At 36.7% G+C, this 20638-nt stretch overlaps 1 protein-coding gene across 1 annotated transcript; it reads left to right on the forward strand.

Annotated features, from left to right (window-relative positions):
* Positions 1-246: 246 nt before the first annotated feature.
* On the forward strand, positions 247-19860 carry RPF1 (ribosome production factor 1 homolog). Its single transcript, XM_015070404.3, has 9 exons — positions 247-514; positions 1997-2053; positions 4931-5011; positions 10619-10714; positions 11308-11461; positions 18075-18157; positions 18570-18751; positions 18938-19064; positions 19627-19860. Exons 1-9 carry the CDS (start codon positions 287-289, stop codon positions 19666-19668), a joined length of 1050 nt encoding a protein of 349 aa, XP_014925890.1. The 5' UTR covers positions 247-286; the 3' UTR covers positions 19669-19860.
* Positions 19861-20638: the final 778 nt, after the last annotated feature.

Genomic DNA, 20638 nt, shown 5'->3' on the forward strand with positions numbered 1-20638 from the left:
TTTATACAGCAAAGACTGTTTTGTTTCAGTATTTTGAGGATTCGGCAGATAGCAGATGCTTAATAAAGACTTCTGCGAACTCATCACTCCACTATTCATACAGCTGGGCAGCCCCCCTAAACTTTCCTCAAAACTAAGTTTCAGCACCTTCTAAAACTGCTGAAGCTCACAATGTAGTCCACGTTTTTCTTTAAGAACTTCCTGACCCCGGAAGTAAAAGACTAGGTAAGGGAGTCGGAGGGGTAAGCTATTTCCGTTTCCGTACAGACGCTACGGCGCAAACACCATGGCGAAGGCCGGGGATAAGAGCGGCACTAAAGGAAAGAAAGGCCTGAAGCGGAAAGCAACCGCCGAAGAACCTCAAGAGGCCGCAGTCGCTGAGGATGGGGCGACGGAAAGCGGGGTCCAACCCCCGAAAACGGCTGCCTTTCCCCCAGGCTTCAGCATTTCGGAAATTAAGAACAAACAACGGCGACACTTAATGTTCACGCGGTGGAAACAGCAGCAGCGAAAGGTATGACGGGGCCGAGGCTGCAAGGCGCATGCGCTGCATCCGCGCGCGCACGACAGTGGGGAAGGGAATAGCACTTGCGTGGTGGCCGTGGCTTGGCGTCCCGGAGGCGGTAATTAATCTAGAAGGATGACGCTGACGTTCTAATGTCCTGGTCCCCTCGCACTGCTTTGGGGATTCTGTCTAGGTTCAGCTTTTTGCCTGAGCGACGAGGATTCTCTTCCTTTCCAGCCCCTGCCTACGTTCCCTGGCTGAGAATGAAAGCAAGAAGTCCCGCTCTCCTAGCAGTGGAAAAAAAAAAAAAAAATCCCCCTCCTGACCTGGAAGGAGAAAGTCTCCCATCTCTGTGCTTCGACCCGTGCACCTAACTTTGGCAAATTTCTAGAGCCTGTAATACAGGCAGTACGTGAATCCAGTGATGCTTTTCTGATTCCTGGGCAGCAACTCTTACCTAAAGTATTTCTGTGAAGTTTCTGGTAATTATATTTGTAGCGTTGTCCTCATACTATTCTAGGAGATAAACAGATATGAGGAGATAAACAAAGCTCAAGATCACAGTGCTTATTTGTGGTTACGTTGCACTCGGAAGCAAGCATTTTTTTATTCCTGTACATCATAAAAGTTCCCGCACATAATACTCTTTTTACTTGCCTGTCTCCTCTTATTAGATACTACATCTTTTGAGGCCCTGAATAGTGCCTTACTCATAAGCGCCAGAGTGCTTTTGGAGTACGTAGAGAATCTAACTCATTCTGGTGAGCGCGTTTGCGGGAAGGGCCTCCTCGAAGACTTCTTAACACTATAATGTGAGATTTGACGTATGGAGGGTCTACAGGCGTTGGGGGGGAGGGCGTGGCCGGGAGAGCACTTTCTGTGTGTGTAAGTGAGCATTCTGTTCAGAAATTTCCAGCAGGTACAAATTTACAGTACAAATGTAACTCACTTTGCAAGTCCTTAATAATCTTAAAAGCATATTTTGATTGTAAAATTTATAACTAATGGTGGTTTATTGGAAGCAATCTGAAAACGCATCTCCCATTCTCATTTACTTGTAGTATTTTCCAAGAGAAGCAACCGGCATAGCCATCATGGTTTTCTTTAGAATGCAACTTGTTAGGAATGCAAAATAAAACAGCCACAAAAACGTGTTAACTAGTTTAGATGGGCGTTTCACATTTTCACTTAATTTGAGGCTTTACAGTAAGATAAAAAGTAAAAGGTAAAAAGGCAAACTTTAAATACTCATACTTGCCAATTTCAGTTTTTTGAAGGAGAAAGACCTTTGTTTATTGATTAGCCAGCTTATTTGGTTTACAATCACTTTGGTATGAAAGTCTGTGTCAGGGTGTTTGCTTTAATGCGTTACAAAGATTGCTGAGATAAAGTGGCCGTAGCATTAGTAATGTGTAGTTTCAGTATGTGTTTGTGATATAACTGATGGTTTCTCAATATTTTTCTGTTTTGTTTTTTTTTTAAACCTTTTAGGAAAAGTTGGCAATTAAGAAAAAACTTAAAAAAGAGAGAGAAGCTCTTGGTGATAAGGTAAATAACATTTTTAGCCACCTGCTTTCTGTCTTATGTTGAGTAATGCTCCCTTATGTTTATGTTGTATCGCTTTCTTTTAAAACTTACTATAAAATATTTCCAATGTATAAAAGATATGAAAATAAAATAACAAATCCCTTTCCATTCATTACCTAGCTTAGAAAACATTGCATTATCAAATAATTTTCGAAGTCCTTTGGATGCTTCTTACTGATTGCTTTCCCCTCCAAAGCCAACCACTTATGAAATTGCCATTTTCTTGTTCCCATGCATTTCTTTCTTATCTTTAGGTTTGTGTCCCTAAACAATAAACACAATAGTGATGTTTTGCATTTTTTTTCAAAATTTCATGTAAATGGTATGTCTACTGTAACTTGCTTATTTTACTTCATTTTACATGTTTGAGAGATAGAGACTTAGCTTTCTGACTTTGGAAAGCTTTTGGGGAAGCTTCCCAGTTTAGGCCTGTGGTTGGAGTTTTTGTGACTTGAAGCAAAGGCTCTTGGGGAAAGGCAGGATGCAGCCTGTTCTGTTGTAGGATTGAGGTGTGTAGGAATGAAAGCTGATACAGAGGATATTAACCCTTTGAAGACTGAGAATGGCAAGTGGGAGGAAAGTGAGATACTTGGATGGACTATGGCAAAGAAGAGAGTAAAGATAATACATCCAAAAATGATTTGGCTACTTTTGTGATACTGATAAGAAATGAAGCCTACTGAAAATTTTTAAAAGAACTGCTAAATACATCCACAACTAAGCTGTTTTCCTTTAATTTAATCTTATTTATAGCTAGTGTTAGATTTTGATTTATGCTTGCAAAATTTTTAGAACATACAACTCTTCCTCCTCTACTGTCTCTTAAGATAAGGTACCAAGGAATGATAAGCATTTTTGAGGAAAATGAAAAACGTAAAGATTATATGCAAACTAAACACTCTGCCTTTTCATGCCTTCTCTTAATAGGACTAGGTTAAATCACATGAAATTGCCAGTTTTAGACTGTTTTAACCTGCAGAATTCTATCAGCAGTTATTCTCTTTTTTTTTTAAATTTTTTTCAACGTTTATTTATTTTTGGGACAGAGAGAGACAGAGCATGAACGGGGGAGGGGCAGAGAGAGAGGGAGACACAGAATCGGAAACAGGCTCCAGGCTCTGAGCCATCAGCCCAGAGCCTGGCGCGGGGCTCGAACTCACGGACTGCGAGATCGTGACCTGGCTGAAGTCGGACGCTTAACCGACTGCGCCACCCAGGCGCCCCTCTCTTTTAACTCTTAGTAACCAGCCAGTTATAGCAAATATGCCAATCACCTTTGGATATATCACCATTCTTGTTTTTGGACTGAAAAAATGAATTCCTAGAACTGCCTCCTTTAAAAAATTACTTAAAACTTAATATTTGTTTCATAAAGTAATAAGAAATGAAATCCTAAAGAGTTTAGCAGTTCTTATTTCTTCCTATCTCTGCTAACATTCAAAACCACATGTTTTGAATTTGTTTTAGTCAGCATATGCTTACAGTTCTGTATTCCTGCTCTGTAGCATTTCATTTACACAGTTTTTTGGTCTAAGCTGAGTATACATGATTGCCAATTCTAATAATATTCCATTATGTTGAAGTGTCACAGTCTTTAGCCTGTTTTTGGATGTTTGCTGTATTTGCTGTTCATAAATTGCTTCTCTCTTTCATACCTTACCATAAATGCCTCAAACTGGAATTACTAGTTCAGCAGATAGATTTGTAGCTTTGGTTATTTATTTCTGGTGTTTTTTAAATTTTAATTTTAGAGAGAGTATGCATGTATGCATGCGTGTGGGGAGAGGGACAGAGAGAGAGAGAGAGGAGAATCCCAAGCAGGCTCCATGCTTAGCGTAGAACCCCACACAGGGCTCAATCCCTAGTCCCTGGGATCATGACCTGAGCTGAAATCAAGAGTTGGGCGCCCAACTAACTGAGCCACCCAGGCAACCTTTGTTATTTATTTCTGAAGAGCTTTCTGAAAGCATTGGAACAAAGCTCCATATATATGTACCTTTTGTACATTTGACTCTTGAACAACATGGGGTTTGGGGTGCAGAATACCAACTCTACTCCTGCACACGTGAAAATCCCATACCCTACTATTGGCCTGAAGTCTTACTGATAACATAAAGTGAATTAACACATATTTATGTGTTATATGTATTATATACTGTATGCTTACTATAAATTTTTTTTTAATGTTTCCTTTTGAGAGAGAGAGAGAGACAGAGCATGAGCAGGGGAGGAGCAGAGAGAGAGGGAGACACAGAATCCGAAACAGGCTCCAGGCTCTGAGCCGTCAGCACAGAGCCCGATGCAGGGCTTGAACTCACAAACTGTGAGATCATGACCTGAACTGAAGCTGGACGCTCAACCGACAGAGCCACCCAGGCGCCCTTGTATGCTTACTATAAAATAAGCTGGAGAAAATATTATTTGGAAAATTATAAGAGAAAATACCCTAAAAAATGCACATATAAGTGGGCCTGCACAGTTCAAATCTATGTTGATCAAGGGTCCACTATAATTTTTCCAATCTATTTGATATTTTTCTTAGTGTATAATTACTTTGATCGCAGTTTCTTCTTTCTGCTACTTCTGAATGGTTTTAGACCATTTCATTCAGTTAGCAATTCTTCCAGTATGTTTAGGTCTCTGCTTAGAGTTAGGAAAAAAAAAAAACCTCTTAGTATTATTGTTAGGATTGATACAGCAATGGAAATGAGGAACAGATTGAGGCTTTGGATTATTTACAGATTTCTGTTACTCTTCCCTAACCCAAATGCAAAATTATTAACGTAAAATCCTTCTAAAACTTAATCTGTTTTTTTGTTTGTTTTTTTTTTAATTTAGGCTCCACCAAAGCCTATACCAAAGACCATTGACAACCAGCGAGTGCATGATGAAACTATAGTAGACCCTAATGATGAAGAGGTAATGTTGGAAGTCTTAAATAAATTTGGATGACCACATTTGACAAATTATTTGTTCATATGTTGATATTTAAAGTACTGGCTGGTGAAGTTGTATAATGGACCGATTCAGCTATAATGTTGGTATATTATTTGCTATAGATTGTTTCATAACTGAATTTCTCAATAATGCTATAGGAAAAACTCTGATTCCACTCATTTTATAGAAATGTATTATATTTTATGACCAGGTAAACTTTTTGTCATTTAATTTATAGTACTTCTGTTGTTTTTAATATCATTTGAAAAGCATTTCTCATTATAGAGTTTTATAGTACTAGAAATTTTGATATAACATTTGATATTTTTTGTGTCCTTATAAAACTCTTGGTTTCAGGATAATCATCTACTTTTCACTTTTCACATTTCCCTTTAAATAGTTTGTTACAGTATGGTGAGAGAATCAAGTTTTAAATTTTTTGTGTGTGTGTGCAGGGAATTTGGTTTTGGTTATGTTTGTTTGCTTTCAAACCGTACTATTATTGACATTCTTTCCTATTTCCTCATATAGTCATTCATTCATTCATTCATTCAGTCAGTCAGTCAGTCTTCTAGCAAATGTTTATTGACTGCCTGCTGTGTACTGGGATCTGTTGTAGGAACTTGGCATCTGTCAGTGCACCAAGCACCATGCCACATATACACACAAAATATCAGCCTTTTTCTGGGCTATTGGTCAGTTTGGTCAGTTTGTCACTGTATCACTTCTTTATTTTTATAATTATTTATCTTCATGGTAAGTTTATCTATTAGAGCAAGATGCTCCTCCCCACATCCATCCTCAAATCTCTCTTCAGGAATGTTCATTCTCTTTTTGGACCTTTGGTCTGCCATATAAAATTATAAAAATTGTATTAAAGTAGATCACTCAGGGGATCTATTTGTATATTGCTCTTTTTAGGTCTTTAAAAATGTGATTCAGTGAATTTTGCAAGGTGTACATATAAATCTTTTTAGAGCTATTGATGGCTATCTTATGTTTTTTATCAGTGTAAATCACCTCATTGAGAATTGTTTTATTTGCTGATTTATAAAAATACAATTGATTTTTGGACTGTGATCTTCTAAACAGTAGATCACCTAGATTCGTCTCCAATAATTTGTCTAAATATTGTTTTCATTTCATGTTTAGCTAATCATTTCTACAAATAACTTTCAATCCATTAATCATTTATTTATTTTGTGCTGACTAGAGCCTCCAGCATAATGTGAAACAAATAGAAAATGCAATAGTGGCATCTATGCCCTGGTCCTGGTTTTAAAGAGAATACTTCTAACATGCCATCTTTAATGTTTGTGTCATTAATGGTAGATTCTCCTTATATGTTAAGGAAAATCTGTTTCTTTTTTTGCTGCGGGGAGGGGGGTGTTTGTTTTATCATGAATGAATGTGAAACATTATCAAATGCTTTTTCTGAAAATAGAGATAATTATGTACTTTTTCTGCAAATATTGAGATAAATATGTAGTTTTTCTCCTTTATAGTACCAATGTAGGAAATGAAATGGATCTTCTAATGTTAAATCTCTTTTGCATTCTTGGGGTAAATACAATTTAATTACAATGTTTTATCTTTTACACGTTTTGGTTTGTCAGTACTTTGTTTAGAATATGTATATCTATGTTTATAAGTGAGACTGCAGAAATGTCCCTTTCCATTCCTAATATTATTTATTTGGGCTTTTCACCAGAGATACATCTATTTTGTTACTCTTTTTCAAACTACTTTTTTCTTTGATCATCTCTTAAAATTTTGTTTTCTAATTTATTTATATCTCTCCTTATCTTTATAATTTATTTCCTGTTACTCTGTTGAGTTTATTCTTCTTATTTAACTCATTTTTCATCTTCCTTTCTATTTCTTCCTTTCTATTGTGAGCAATTAAGGCCACAAAATTCCCTGTAAGTACCACTTTTGGTATATCCCACAAGTTTTAAGATGTGTTTCTTCATTATTATTCAAATCTAAGTATCTCCTTTAATGGGAGATTTGTTCATTTCTTCTGGTAATTTCTTTTTTTTTTCTTTGCTTGACATTTATTTCATTGTTTTCCCCCAGTTCTTATTATATTGTTTATTTTACTTATTTAAGGTTTCATTTATTCTTCTTTTTCTAGTTTCTTAAAATGGAAGCTTACATTACTGATTTTATACTTTCTTTCTTTTTAATATAATCTGATAAAGCTATCATTTTCCTCCAAAGCACTGCTTTAGCTACATCTCATACCTTTTGATATGTTTGTTGTGTTTTCATTTTCATTCTGTTCAAGATATTTTCTAATTTCTCTTGTTATTTCTTCTTTGGCTCATTGATTATCAAGAAGTATGTTGTTTAATTTCCAAATATTTGAGGATTTCCCACATATATTTCTGCTGTTGATTTCTAATTCAATTTTATTGTGGTTCTGGAACATACTCTGTTTGATCTTAGTCCTTTTCAAGTAAAGAACTGTTCTGTGTTTTAGGATAAGATCTATTCTTGAAACTGTTCTGTGTTCCTTTGGAAAATGTATATTTTGCTGTTTTGAAGTATATTAAGAGTTGTTTTAAGTTGTTTGATTGTGGTGTTCATGTTTTCTATATTCTTGCTGAATTTTCTATCAGTTACTGAGGAGTATTGAAACCTCAAACTATAATTGCTGAATTATTCATCTCTTCTTATTCAGTTGACCCTTAATCCAGTGTCCCATATTGTCCCATCCCTTCGATTGTCCATAGCCATATTTCTTAATGTCTATTTTGTTTCATATACACATAGCCACCTAAACTCTTTTGTGGTTACTGTTTACATGGTATATCTTTTTTTTTCATTTTTTACTTTCTTCATTTCTTCTTTTTTACTTTCAACCAGTTTATATCTTTGAATTTAAAGTGTCACTTACAGGGGCATCTGGGTGGCTCAGTCAGTTAAGTGTCAGACTTCAGCTCAGGTCATGGTCTCATTGTTTGTGAGTTCGAGTCCCACATTGGGTTCTTTGCTGTCAGTGCAGAGCCTGCTTCGGATCCTCTCTCCCCACCCCTACCCCTGCTCTCTCACTCTCTCTCAAAAATAAACATTTAAAAAATAATAATAATAAAGTGTCACAGATGTTGCTTTTTTTATTCAGCCTGACAATTAGTATGTATTTTTTAATTAAAAAAATTTTTTAATGTTTATTATTTATTTTTGAGAGAGAGAGGGACAGAGTGTGAGTGGGGGAAGGGCAGAGAGAGAGGGAGACACAGAATCCGAAGCAGGATCCAGGCTCTGAGCTCTCATCACAGAGCCCAACGCGGGGCTCAAACCCATGAACTGTGAGATGATGACCTGAGTACAAGTCAGACGCTTAACTGACTGAGTCACCCAGGCACCCCTGACAATGAATATTTAATGTTAACTATTGATGTAGTCATATTTACATCTGCCCTTTTACTTTTTTTCATTACATTTTATATATATTTTTTAATACTTTTTTTTAATGTTTATTCTTGAGAAAGACAGAGACAGAGCATGAGTAGGGGAGGGGCAGAGTGAGAGAGAGACACAGAATCTGAAGCAGACTCCAGGCTCTGGGCTGTCAGCACAGAGCCCGACACGAGGCTCAAACTCACAAACCGTGAAATCATGACCTGAGCTGAAGTCAGACGTTTAACTGAGCCACCCAGGTGCCCCACTATATTTTATACCTTTATTCTGTTTCTCCTTGGCTTTCTCTTATATTAAAAAAATATTTTTACTATGCTATTTTAATACCTCTTAATCTTTTAAGTTATATATTTAAGGGTTTTCTTAGTAGTTTCTGTAGGAATTACAGCATGCATCTTTAATTTATCACAGTGTACTTCCAGCACATACTGACATGATTCTGGTAAATACAACAGGTTTCCACCAGTATAGCTTTGTTCCTTCACTCTTGTTCATGCTGTTGTCATATATAACATTTGTGTGTGTTATAAATCCAGTGTTGTAATTTCTGCTTTAAAATATCTCATTGTTCGGGTGCCTGGGTGGCTCAGTCGGTTGAGCGTCCGACTTCAGCTCAGGTCATGATCTCGTGGTTTATGAGTTTGAGCCCCGCGTCGGGCTCTGTGCTGATAGCTCAGAGCCTGGAGCCTACTTCGGATTCTGTGTCTCCTCCTCTTTCTGCCCCTCCCCTGCTCAATGCTTTGTCTCTCTGTCTCTCAATAATAAATAAACGTTAAAAAAAAAAATTTTTTTTTAATATCTCATTGTTTTATAAAAAAAGAAATTTACACATACAACACACACAAAAAGTCTTTTATAGTTAACTTCGTGTTTACCATTTACAGTGCTTTTCTTTCCTTTCCTTGGATCTAAGTTACCATCTGGTGTCATTTTCTTTCAGCTTGTAGGATTTCCTTAAATTTTTTTTTTTTTAGGTTTGTTTATTTTGAGAGAGAGAGTGGGTGTGCATGAGCATGAGTGGGGGAGGGACAGAGAAAATCCCAAGCAGGATCTGTGCCGTCAGCACAGAGCTCTAAGTGGGGCTCGGTCCCACAAACCGTGAGATCATGACCTGAGCCAAAATCAAGAGTTGGACACTTGATTAACTTGAGCCACCCAGGCACCCCGGGAGATTTTTACTCTTATCTTTGGTTTAAAGTATTTTTTAGGTTATTTGCTTGGGGTAGAAATAGATCCCAGGCTCTGAAGTTTGGCGAAATCATTCTGACCTTGGTAAAAGTATAACTTCCTTGGGAGCCCAGGAGCAAGGCCCACAAACATTAAAAGTTGAATTTCCTTTAACAGCACTGTGTCTCCACTTGTTTGTTTTATTGTTATTTTTAACCTACCTCCTGAGTGATTGTCCTTGTGTTTGTGTGGCTCAATCGTAAGTCAGTGATTCGGGCAGAGATTGTGTTGAGATACCTTGAGCCTCTGAGCCCCTATCAACTGAGCTACCTGTGGGTTGAGGACTGCATTCAAAGTTGCAACCAGTTTTCAAGTCTCCCTCACCTTTTGTGTGCACTGGTTTTTTAGGTCTGTCCCATGTATAGTTCAGCTGTCAGCCAGGGATTTGTAGAGAGATTATCTCAGCTCCTCTATGGCTCTTACATTTCCAGAGCTCTCCTTTGAATTTCTGGCTGATCCGCACCTACCCTGAACTGGCTCAGTAACTTTAGACTGGCAAAGCTAGGGTTTTCAAACCCACCTCTCCCCAAATCCAGTTTACCACCTTTGATTCAAGATTGCTGGTTCTTGCCTACCATCAGACCTGAAGTTGATAAAGTTACTATTTTTGTAGCCATGTTTATGGAAGAAATGGAATAGTTCTAAGGAAGATTCCTGATGTTCTTGCCCACAGCCCTAGCCACTTTTCAAGAAAAAACAGCTCAGTTTGTGTCTTGAAATTGTTTTTGACAGTTTTTTCCAGTTTTATACTTGTATTCTACAGGTAGAAAATCACCCAACCTCTTTATGTCACCATTAATATAAGTCCCTCCTGGCTGTCTTCAAATCCCCTATCAGCCAGGAAGGAGGTCAGTGTCATAGGATCCTGCTGGAGCTACTTTTAAAATTCTGGCCAGTAGAGTGTTTGATATAAAATTATCCTTTTTCTGTTCACAGGTTGCTTATGATGAAGCTACAGATGAATTTGCTTCTTACTTCAACAGACAAACTTCTCCCAAGATTCTCATCACAACATCAGATAGACCTCATGGGGTAAATATATCTATCAGTGTAGTTATTGAATTCTTAATTTTCTTATATTACTTAGACTATTTAAAAGAATTCTTTTCAGAAGATCTCAGTTAATTAGTAATTTAATAGATAATGCCTGTGAGTAAGCTAAATAAAATGAATACTGGTGATGTGATGTAGGTTCTCTAAGCATGATTCTTCAGGATAGGGTTTATCAACCTCAACACCATTAGCATTTGGGGCTGGGTAGTTTTTTATTATGGGGGTTGCCCTGTTCATTAGAGGATATTTAGCGGTATCCCTGGCCTCTACCCACTAGATACCACTACCAGCTGTCCCCTACTATTACTACCAGTCATAACCACCAAAAAATGCTTCTAGATATTGTCAAATGTCCTCTAGTGGGGCATAATCACCCCCAGTTGAGAACCACTGCTTTAGGATGGTCAGTCTTTGATAAAGGATTAAATACTGTTCAGATTTCATTTTTTTCCCTACCCTTGCTCTTTATTAATAACACATATTAATCATTGCTCCTTTCCTTATTAATGTATACCAACTTAAAATTTTTATTCCTTTTCACCTCAGAAGATTTCTTTTATTTTGTTTTGCAGAGAACAGTACGACTCTGTGAACAACTCTCCACAGTTATACCAAACTCACATGTTTATTACAGAAGGGGATTGGCTCTGAAAAAAATTATTCCACAGTGCATTTCAAGAGATTTCACAGATCTGATCGTTATTAATGAAGATCGTAAAACACCAAGTATCCTTTCTTTATTAAAGTTTTCCTGTCTCACCTTCACCCCCTTTTAAAACATATTTAAAAGAATAAGGAAATGTTTTCTGTAACTTTCAGAACATAATTTTTTAAACAAGAACATTATGTATCTCTATTCAAGAATCTATAAACTATTTTTTTCATTTAGCAAATACTCATTCAAGCAAATGCTATAGGCAAGACATTACTTTAGTCCTTAGTAAAAGATGCAGAGATAAACAGGAGCCTTAGGGAGTTCATAATCTAGTAGGAGAAAATAGAAATGTAAACTAACAAAAATGTAGAGTGGGTAGTACAGTTAAAGAGAAATACAGGATACAGTGCACACTCTGGTAAAAATCTGCCCTGGGGATATCAGGGAGGAAGGACTTGACTGGAAAAAATGCTTAACTCAGTTTGGTGAGTATGGGCGAATGAGGTGAATAAGGCAGAGGAAGAGAGCCCAGTGCAGAGAGACCATTTGTAACGGCAGAGGCATTAAGGAGCAGACCCAGTTGGGGATCTGCAAGTAGTTTGATATGGCTAGATTTTATGTTACCAGAGGTGGTATCACAGGATTACATTTTTGAGGCAGATATGAGCCCATTTTATGTATTTACTGCTGTTTCAGATGCCAAGAATACTCTATCCTTTTTCTGTGAGTCTCAGATCCTAGGTGACTGTGTCACTTGAAACCAAGGTATTTTTTACTGTTTGCAGAAATTAGATCATATAAAGAATGCCTATATTTGTTGTTGTTGCTGTTGTTTTACTTATTTATCAAATTGTGGCTGTGAGAGCACTAATTTTAAAGATAATCAACTGAATGGGTCAAATTCTTAAAATTGTTAAGGATTCATAAAAAATAGGGACAGGAGTTTCCTGCTGCCAGGATAACTTTTTTTTTTTTTTAATCAATGAACACTGCTTTAAAAAAAATGGTGTCAAAGCTATTTTTTAAAAATCTAGATAACTTTTATGGTTTTTACTATTTTCAATAGAAGTTAAAGACGTTATCCACTTGTACGAGTTGCTTTCTAGAGACTAAAATAGACTAGAGCTAGCTTTGTAATGTGATGTTTTTTTGGCCATATTATAATTTGGCTTGGATTGTGGGTTAATGTACCAAAATAACTAAAATCTCTTGAATACTTAACTATTCCAGAAGAGGTCTGTTTTTAAAAATGTAGTTGCTGCCTTCTTAAAACTACCTCCCAAAATAAAGTGGCAAGGTCTGTGTTCCTCTTTTATTTTTGGCAGTTAAAAAAACCATCATTATTTTAAGGCTGCCAGCAGGTATTCATCAATTGAATAAACATTGTATCCTTGTTTTATCTGAGCTATTTTATATGGATACTGCGTTTCACTTACACCATCTATTGCCTTTAGAAAGCTATGTTCTCTTTTCCTTATAAAATTGTATTGTCTTTTTACTCAAAATGTATTAATATTTTTCTGATTACCATATTGGACACCTTGTAGGGTAAGTTAACCATTAGATTAAGATACCATCAGTACACAGACCAAATTTATATTAAGGAAATAACTAGGCTAATGAAGTAATCCAAATATGAGATTGCTTCTCCTATACACGTAAATATATATGCACACAGGTGTGTATGGGTGTCCCAGGATTATAAGTTTTGAGTATACAATTATGCAGCAGTTTCTAAAAGTCCTAGTGAATAGAGTTTGTATCAGTATAATCCTGCCTCGATGTTGATTTTTATAATTTCAGAGATATTTCATTTTCTTTTCTAATTGATATATAGTAATGAGTTAATGGCAAATTATTGGTGAAACAAGCTAGGAAAGCAGACCTCCTAAATTGCTTTTGTGTTCTCTGTTAACAGAGAATCGTCTTCAAGACTAATGAGGAGATTGCTGGGGGGCCCTGGAAGTCCATCTTGGATAAAAAGTTTGTAAGATAAGGCCTAGAAACTCTGAATAAGGTCAGATATCCTGGCTTCAAAGACTATGTGCACAAACTTGTAAAGGAGACTTTGCTACTCTGGGGGAAGATATATGAGACAGGCAAGTGGAGGAAGGAGGGAGAAAGAGGACTGCTGGTTAATATATGCCATGATCCAGAAAAAAACATGTCAAATAATTAAAGGGAGACTAATTTGTAAGCACATAATAGAAATGGTGTATGATTCCTAGGGACTTAACATGGGCTTACAAATAACAAATCATGACCCCTAATGATGACACTTCGAGAAAACTTGAAAGAATTGAGGATGTACAGCCTTTGGGAAATTAGAATATGGGGCATGACAAGATACGGAAGGGATGCTGTGTAAAAGAGTAGTGCCAAATGGTGGGAATGGCTTGTAAATTTTCAACTTAACTCTAGAAAAGAGCTTTGTCAACTATCTAAACTGAGTCTGGTGGCTTTGGGTCAGGCAGATGTAATGTTAAATACACACTTCATTACATGTGACTTTTGTCAAGTTTCTTAGCCACTTGGTTTCCTCATCTTTTAAAATAGGAAATGATACCTAAATCTTCAGGTTTCCCACAAAGACCACATTAAATGTATTATGTTTCTTTTTTTAATTTTTTTTTTTAATGTTTATTTACTGTTGAGAAAGTGAGACACAGAGTGTGAGCAGGAGAGGGTCAGAGAGAGAGGGAGACACAGAATCTGAAGCAGGCTCCAGGCTCTGAGTTATCAGCACAGGCCCCATGCGGGGCTCAAACTCACAAATGGTAAGATCACACATGAGCTGAAGTCAGGCGCTTAACTAACTGAGCCACCCAGGCGCCCCTAAGGTATTATGTTTCTTAAGACATAATACCTTAGTCCTGTCGTGGGCATTTTAGTAAATGTTATGGTATAGGAGAAAGCGCGGAAGTTTTTCCTGGAGACACCTAACATCTTCTATTGATTATTTCTAAATGGAAATTTGAGTTAGGTACGTCTTTGTCCTATACTTTTGGCAGCCTGTAGGCTGTTTTGCTTTCTTGGCCTTTGGGGACTAAATGTCCTTTTTGCCTCAGTCATCATAACAAAATACCTGTATGCATTAGGGCTTGGGCACAGGTGTAGTCCCACCTGTTACGATCTGCCACCTAGCTCTGAAATTTGAGCTTATCTACCTAACCTTTCTCAACCTCTTTTCATTGTTACTAATAGGGATAATGAACTCCTATTCTTGAGGATTTATGTTAGGAATTAGTTAGGAATTTATGTTAGGAATAAGTAAAGCTTTTTATACAATGTGGGTACGTAGGAAAGGATTATTTTGGATTTTGTAGTTTTGACAGAAACCACAATTGAGTTGCAATGTCCTAGAAAGTTGGGGATCTGCAATTTGTTTGATATTGCAGATTTGATTTAGGTTGGAAGAAATTACCTTTACCTCTCTTAGCTCCCATGAGTGTGATTTTTTTCATTGTGCAAATGATCCAGAAATACTTTTGGCTGTACCTCAAGAAGTTGAACCTGTGATGAATTTTTGAAAAGAAGGAAATTTTGAAAAGAAGGAATTCAAACATTACTGATAATCTGGTATGTGGTAGGCACTAGTATTTATCAGAAACAAATGTATCTTCCAAAAGTTAACAGATTAGTTGGGAAGAAAGTCATTTACATAATTATAACTCAAATCAGTGACAAGTGCTATATATAGTTAAGTAACAGTGACAGCTGAGATTTAAAGCTTAATGTTAACTGTGTAAAAAGAGGTGGCATTTGAAGTGAGCCTTAATAACAGTACTGCCCTTCTTGGTCAAGCTTGCGTGAGTCCCAAGGCCACAAGCTCCTTCCCCAGTAAACCAACAGAAACCCCCGCCCATACCACATCTCCCTATCTGATTGCTCCGCAGGGCTTCAGTTCTAGTGGAAGTAGTATCTTGTCTCATTTGATAAGCAGATCAGAGCACACCTAGTTAAAATTGACCACATTCTGGCCAAGTACTGAACATTGCCCCCTGCAGTCAAGGCCAGCCTCTGCAGATGACTGGCCTGAAGGATAGAGCAGCCAAAACACAACAACTGAGCGCACACAGCACACACGAGATATTCCCTCAAGTGCCAGGCCCTGGACATTATGGGACCTCTTCTTCATAAAGCCATTACTCTCAAAAGCAGGAAACCTAAAGGGCTTTTCTAACACAGAGAAGAAGGCAGAGACCTAGAAAAAAAATGCCAAGACAGAGGAATTAATCCCAAGTGAAAGAACAAGTGAAACAGACATAAGTAACATGTCTGCTGGAGAATTTAAAGCAACAACCACAAGGATACTCACTGGGGTTGAGAAAATGAAAGACTCTGATCAAAATCAAAAGCAGTCCAACACCAAGATACATTGTAATTAAACTTGCAAAATATACTAATAAAAACATCTTAAAAGCAGCAAGACAAAAGAAGTCCCTGACTTAACAAGGGAAGACCCATAAGGCTAGCTGCAGCTTTCTCAACAGAAACTTGGCAAGTCAGAAGGGAGTGGCATGATGTATTCCAAGTGCTGAATGGGAAAAATCTACAGCCAAAAATAGTCCAGCAAGGCTATCAGAATAGAAGAGATAAAAGAATTTCCCCAAACAAAAATGGGGAAGTTCGTGACTATTAAACCAGCCCTGAAAGAATTATTAAAGGGAACTGAGTAGAAAACTCTCCAGAAAAGATGACAAAACAAGTAATTAATGGCACTAAATGCGTATCTGTCCATAATTTCTCTGAATGTAAATGGAGTAAATACTCCCATCAAAAGACATAGGGGGAGTGGGTGCCTGGGTGGCCCAGTTGATTAAGTGTGTGACTCATTAATCTCAGGGTTGTGAGTTCAAGCCCCACATTGGGCTACACGCTGGATGTGAAGCCTACTTAAAAAGCCAAACAAAAATAGGGTGTTAGAATGGGTAGAGAAACAAGATCCATCTATGTGCTGCCTACAAGAGACTTATTTTAGACCTAAAGACACGTGCAGATTTCAAGTGATGAAAGACTTGGGATGAAAGACACGGGATGAAGAAACATTTATCATGCAAATGGATGTCAAAAAAGCCAGAGTAGCAGTACTTGTATTCGACAAACTTTTTAAACAGAGTGTAATGAGATGAAGAAGGGCACTGTATCATAATATAAGGGACAATCTAACAAGAATATATAACATTTGTAAATCTGCCCCCAACATGGGAGCAACCAGATATATAAAATAATAGTCATAAAGGAATTCACTGATGAAGTGAGCCTTAATGGAGGAGTTAAATATTGCAGGTGTTTCAAATAGCATGAACAAAAGTACATGATAGGATTAATATGTATGGTGTATAAAACTGTCAGTGTCTACCAGTTAGGAAACATGGGGAAGGCATACAGATTAGAAAGGTGGTTTGGGGCCACAGAGTGTTACAGTGATGTTTTTACTCTGTAGATAAGCTGTTGTGAGAGTATTCTGAAATTAGGTACAGTTATCAAGACTCAAGGTATCTAGTTTGTTTTTCAGTTAGCACATGAGAAACAGTGGTCCAGATACAATGAGTCACATCCCATTGCCTACTATACAAACTCGATTTACCGTCTGTATTAGAAATGTACTTGGAATGGTGGGAGAGACGTCAGGCCAGCAAGGATCCTGTTTTAATCTAGTTGGAAAATCTCAAGGACCTCAACTAACAATAGCAGTAAGGGTAAAGAGGAAGTTATGGAAGTGAGGAATTTATGAGGGTAAATAGGATTTGTCAAGGAAGGGAAGAAGGAGGAAGTTGAAGATAACCATAGTTTTTAATCTGGGTTAATGGGAGAATGTTGATACCTTTATCAAAAATGGAAACTTCTGTTTTGTAAACTGTGTGCAGTTAGATTTGAAATAAGTAGTCTGATTATGACCTCCTTTTAAGGTTCAGTATTTGGAAAAATCAAGTTGTTACAAAAATTTGAGGAATGTTATCTTAGCTAGCTGCATTCCAGACTTTTAAAGCCCTAGCACTGCTACCCCTGCTGATTGTAGGTAGGGCTCTTATACTTCATTTGTAGTTGAGAGTGTCTAGCACCAAGTCTGCTTGTGGTAGACAATCAGTAAATGGTTATTAAATAATTGATTCTAATTTGTGGCACAGTAATCCCAAGAGTAAGAGCTGGTCTTTTGAGAAACACTAATAACCTTGATTTTAAGAAGAGAGCCGAGTCTCTGGTTTATGGGACAGTATTTCAAAGCTGACAGCATATACTTACAAATGTACAAAAACAATGTACATACAAATGTGTAAGTATGCATTTTTAGGGTTATAAGGCCTAAACATTATACTAGAATTCCATCTGGTCTATCATTCCTATTAGGGTAGTGTATATAAGCTCTTTGAAGAAACCTACTTTGTTGAATATGCAACATACCCTCTTGAGAGCGATGAGGTATTTATCATACCATGAAGAGACAAAGTGGGACTACTATAGGGGGACTAATATAATCTATTTTTCTGAAATATTTGGTTGACTTATGGTCTTTAGTTTTAGGTATGGTAAGAAAATTTCTTTTCACCCAGAGGAATACATGTATCTACCTGTTCATCTAGCTACAAAATTTAGGAGCCTTTGGATGTACACAGGATCAGTTACTTATGCAATTTAAGATTTAAATAACCGAGTTCAGTGTGTTCTTAGCTTTATGAACAGATGGATTAATTCTAAGTCACTTGCCCAGTGGCCCAACCGCTCATTTTAAAATGAGCAGTGTTCGTTTGCGTAAAGAAATTAAGGTAAGTTTTACGTGTTCCTTAATTGGCATTGGTCTCCTTGCAGTTTTTGATTAGTAAACTGTAACTTATATAGATCTAATTGCTTTTATAATGGCCTTTGCTTTCCTGGTTAAAGCAAGTTTTATCTACCAGTAGTTTTCTTATGAGATTGTAATTGAGTTATGGCAGACAGGCAATAATAGCCTTCATTACTCTGAAACCAGTTTCTTTTCTAGTAGGACTTTGGTACAGCCACTACATGTTAAAGTTATTTTAGAAGTATTATATTTCATGGAATTGATATTATCTGTGGTAATTGATCATTAAGAAAGATACCTTTAAAGTTTATCAGTTTGTCAGGTAAATCCTGAAACTTGAACTTGCAATAAGGATATTAATTCCTTAATGTGATTTTTTTTCATAATTTTTCTAGAGAAGAGGTAAAGACCCTACAGAACACGTACCAGAAATAATTTTGAATAACTTCACAACACGGCTGGGTCATTCTGTGGGACGTATGTTTGCATCTCTCTTTCCCCATAATCCTCAGTTTATTGGAAGGCAAGTTGCCACATTCCACAATCAACGGGACTATATCTTCTTCAGATTTCACAGGTGAGGAAGGTTCTTTAACTCCATGGACTCTGATTTCAATTATGAAATACATTTTCAACATAAAATGTTTTCTAATGTATTGTGACAAGTATTGTAGATGAGAAATAAGTATCTTTTGAACTGTCATATTAAAGAAATTACATTTGGCTTATTCAGACTGTTTTCCCTAATTCTTTATCTTTGAAGGTACATATTCAAGAGTGAAAAGAAAGTGGGAATTCAGGAACTTGGACCACGTTTTACCTTAAAATTAAGATCTCTTCAGAAAGGAACCTTTGATTCTAAGTATGGAGAATATGAATGGGTCCATAAGGTATGTGCCTTATTCTTTGAAGAGCCATTTATATCATTTCAAAAGTATAGAATGAGAAGGAAACTTTGTACTTTAAGCTTTGAGTGCTTATACCTTGTGTTTCTGACCTCCACGAGCTTGAAAGAACCAATCTCTGATAAGATATTTGGGTCTGATGACTAACACTGGTTCATTTGAAGTATCCTAAATTAGATCAGTGGTCCTCAAAGTGGGACCACCACTGTTAGAAGGCAAATTGTTGGGCCATAGACCTACTCAATCAGCAACTTAGGGGCCTAGCACTGTTTATCAGCGTTATGATTCTGCTGTATGTATGAAAACAGCTATAGAGGTTTCATAGAAGTTTGGAGATCACTTTAAGTCCTAAATGAACACTTAAATATTTTAAAAACCATCTCTTTTCTAATAAGCAATATTTCACCTAAGTACTTAACATTTTATATATCATTACACACACAAATACATATTAGAACAGTAACTTCTAAAGACTATTCAGTCTCAGAGATGGACCCAGAGGTTTTTTTTAGCATTGTTTACTTTTTTTTTTCCTTCTAATTTTCAGCCCCGGGAAATGGATACAAGTAGAAGAAAATTCCATTTATAAAGTACTGAAGGAATAGTATTGGATTGTGCTACAACAGGGCCTCTTGGATTTCAACTCTGGCATCTTTTCAAAATGGCATCTACTGGTTGGGTTTCATAAACCTTTCATGTCTGGACAAGTGCCATGAATTATCTTTCACTGTTTATGTAGCAAATACAAATAAAAGTCATTTTGGTGAGTTTAGAAATTGCAGTTTAAGAGTCCTAAAATTTAATGCTCTTATTTCTAGGTATTGTGAATAAGTTGGAATCAAGATTCAAAGTAAGTTTCTCATGTGTACTTTCATGGAACATTCGGTCTGGAGAAAAAATACAGTCCTTGGTAGATACTGTGTAACCCAGGGGCTTTCTACCAGAATAAACTTGGATCTGGCACATCTTTGGAGGCCAGGTTTCTGGGATATTTTAATATTTCTTTAAGCCTTTCAGAATGGCAAATTTTTAAAGCAAAATGGTTTACCAAGGACTTAAGGCAAAATTGAAATTACTGAAGCTAATCTTCAGTTCCATTTTTCTTGGTACTTTGTACCTCATTACATCGTACTGTAATATACCACTCAAGAATTGTGTAAAACTCTGAAGTTTTTAACATCTTCTAATATTCCCATGTCTTTTCTCTACTGTCCTTATTAGGAGAGCAGTCTATTAAGTAATTAATTTTTAGGTGTAATGGTAATACCCTACACAAGGGAGTTTTTTAGTATTTCTCATTATTAAATAACTTTTATTAAAACAAAGTTAATCCTGCAAATAACTCATGTGTAGAAACTAGTATTAGCAGCCTCCTCCTGACCTTGAAAGAAAAAAGTTTGCAACTTATCTTTAATTCTCTAACAGTCTTTCATATGTATGGTATACAATTATGTGAGATGAGCTGTAGAACAAGCCCTAAAACACAAACCTCTTCTTAATGACATTGAGAAATTGCCATTATCTTATGTGTTCAAAACAAATTAATACATAGTATATTA

The sequence above is a fragment of the Acinonyx jubatus genome, chromosome C1, assembly GCF_027475565.1.
Source record: "Acinonyx jubatus isolate Ajub_Pintada_27869175 chromosome C1, VMU_Ajub_asm_v1.0, whole genome shotgun sequence".
Taxonomy (NCBI): Eukaryota; Metazoa; Chordata; class Mammalia; order Carnivora; family Felidae; genus Acinonyx; species Acinonyx jubatus.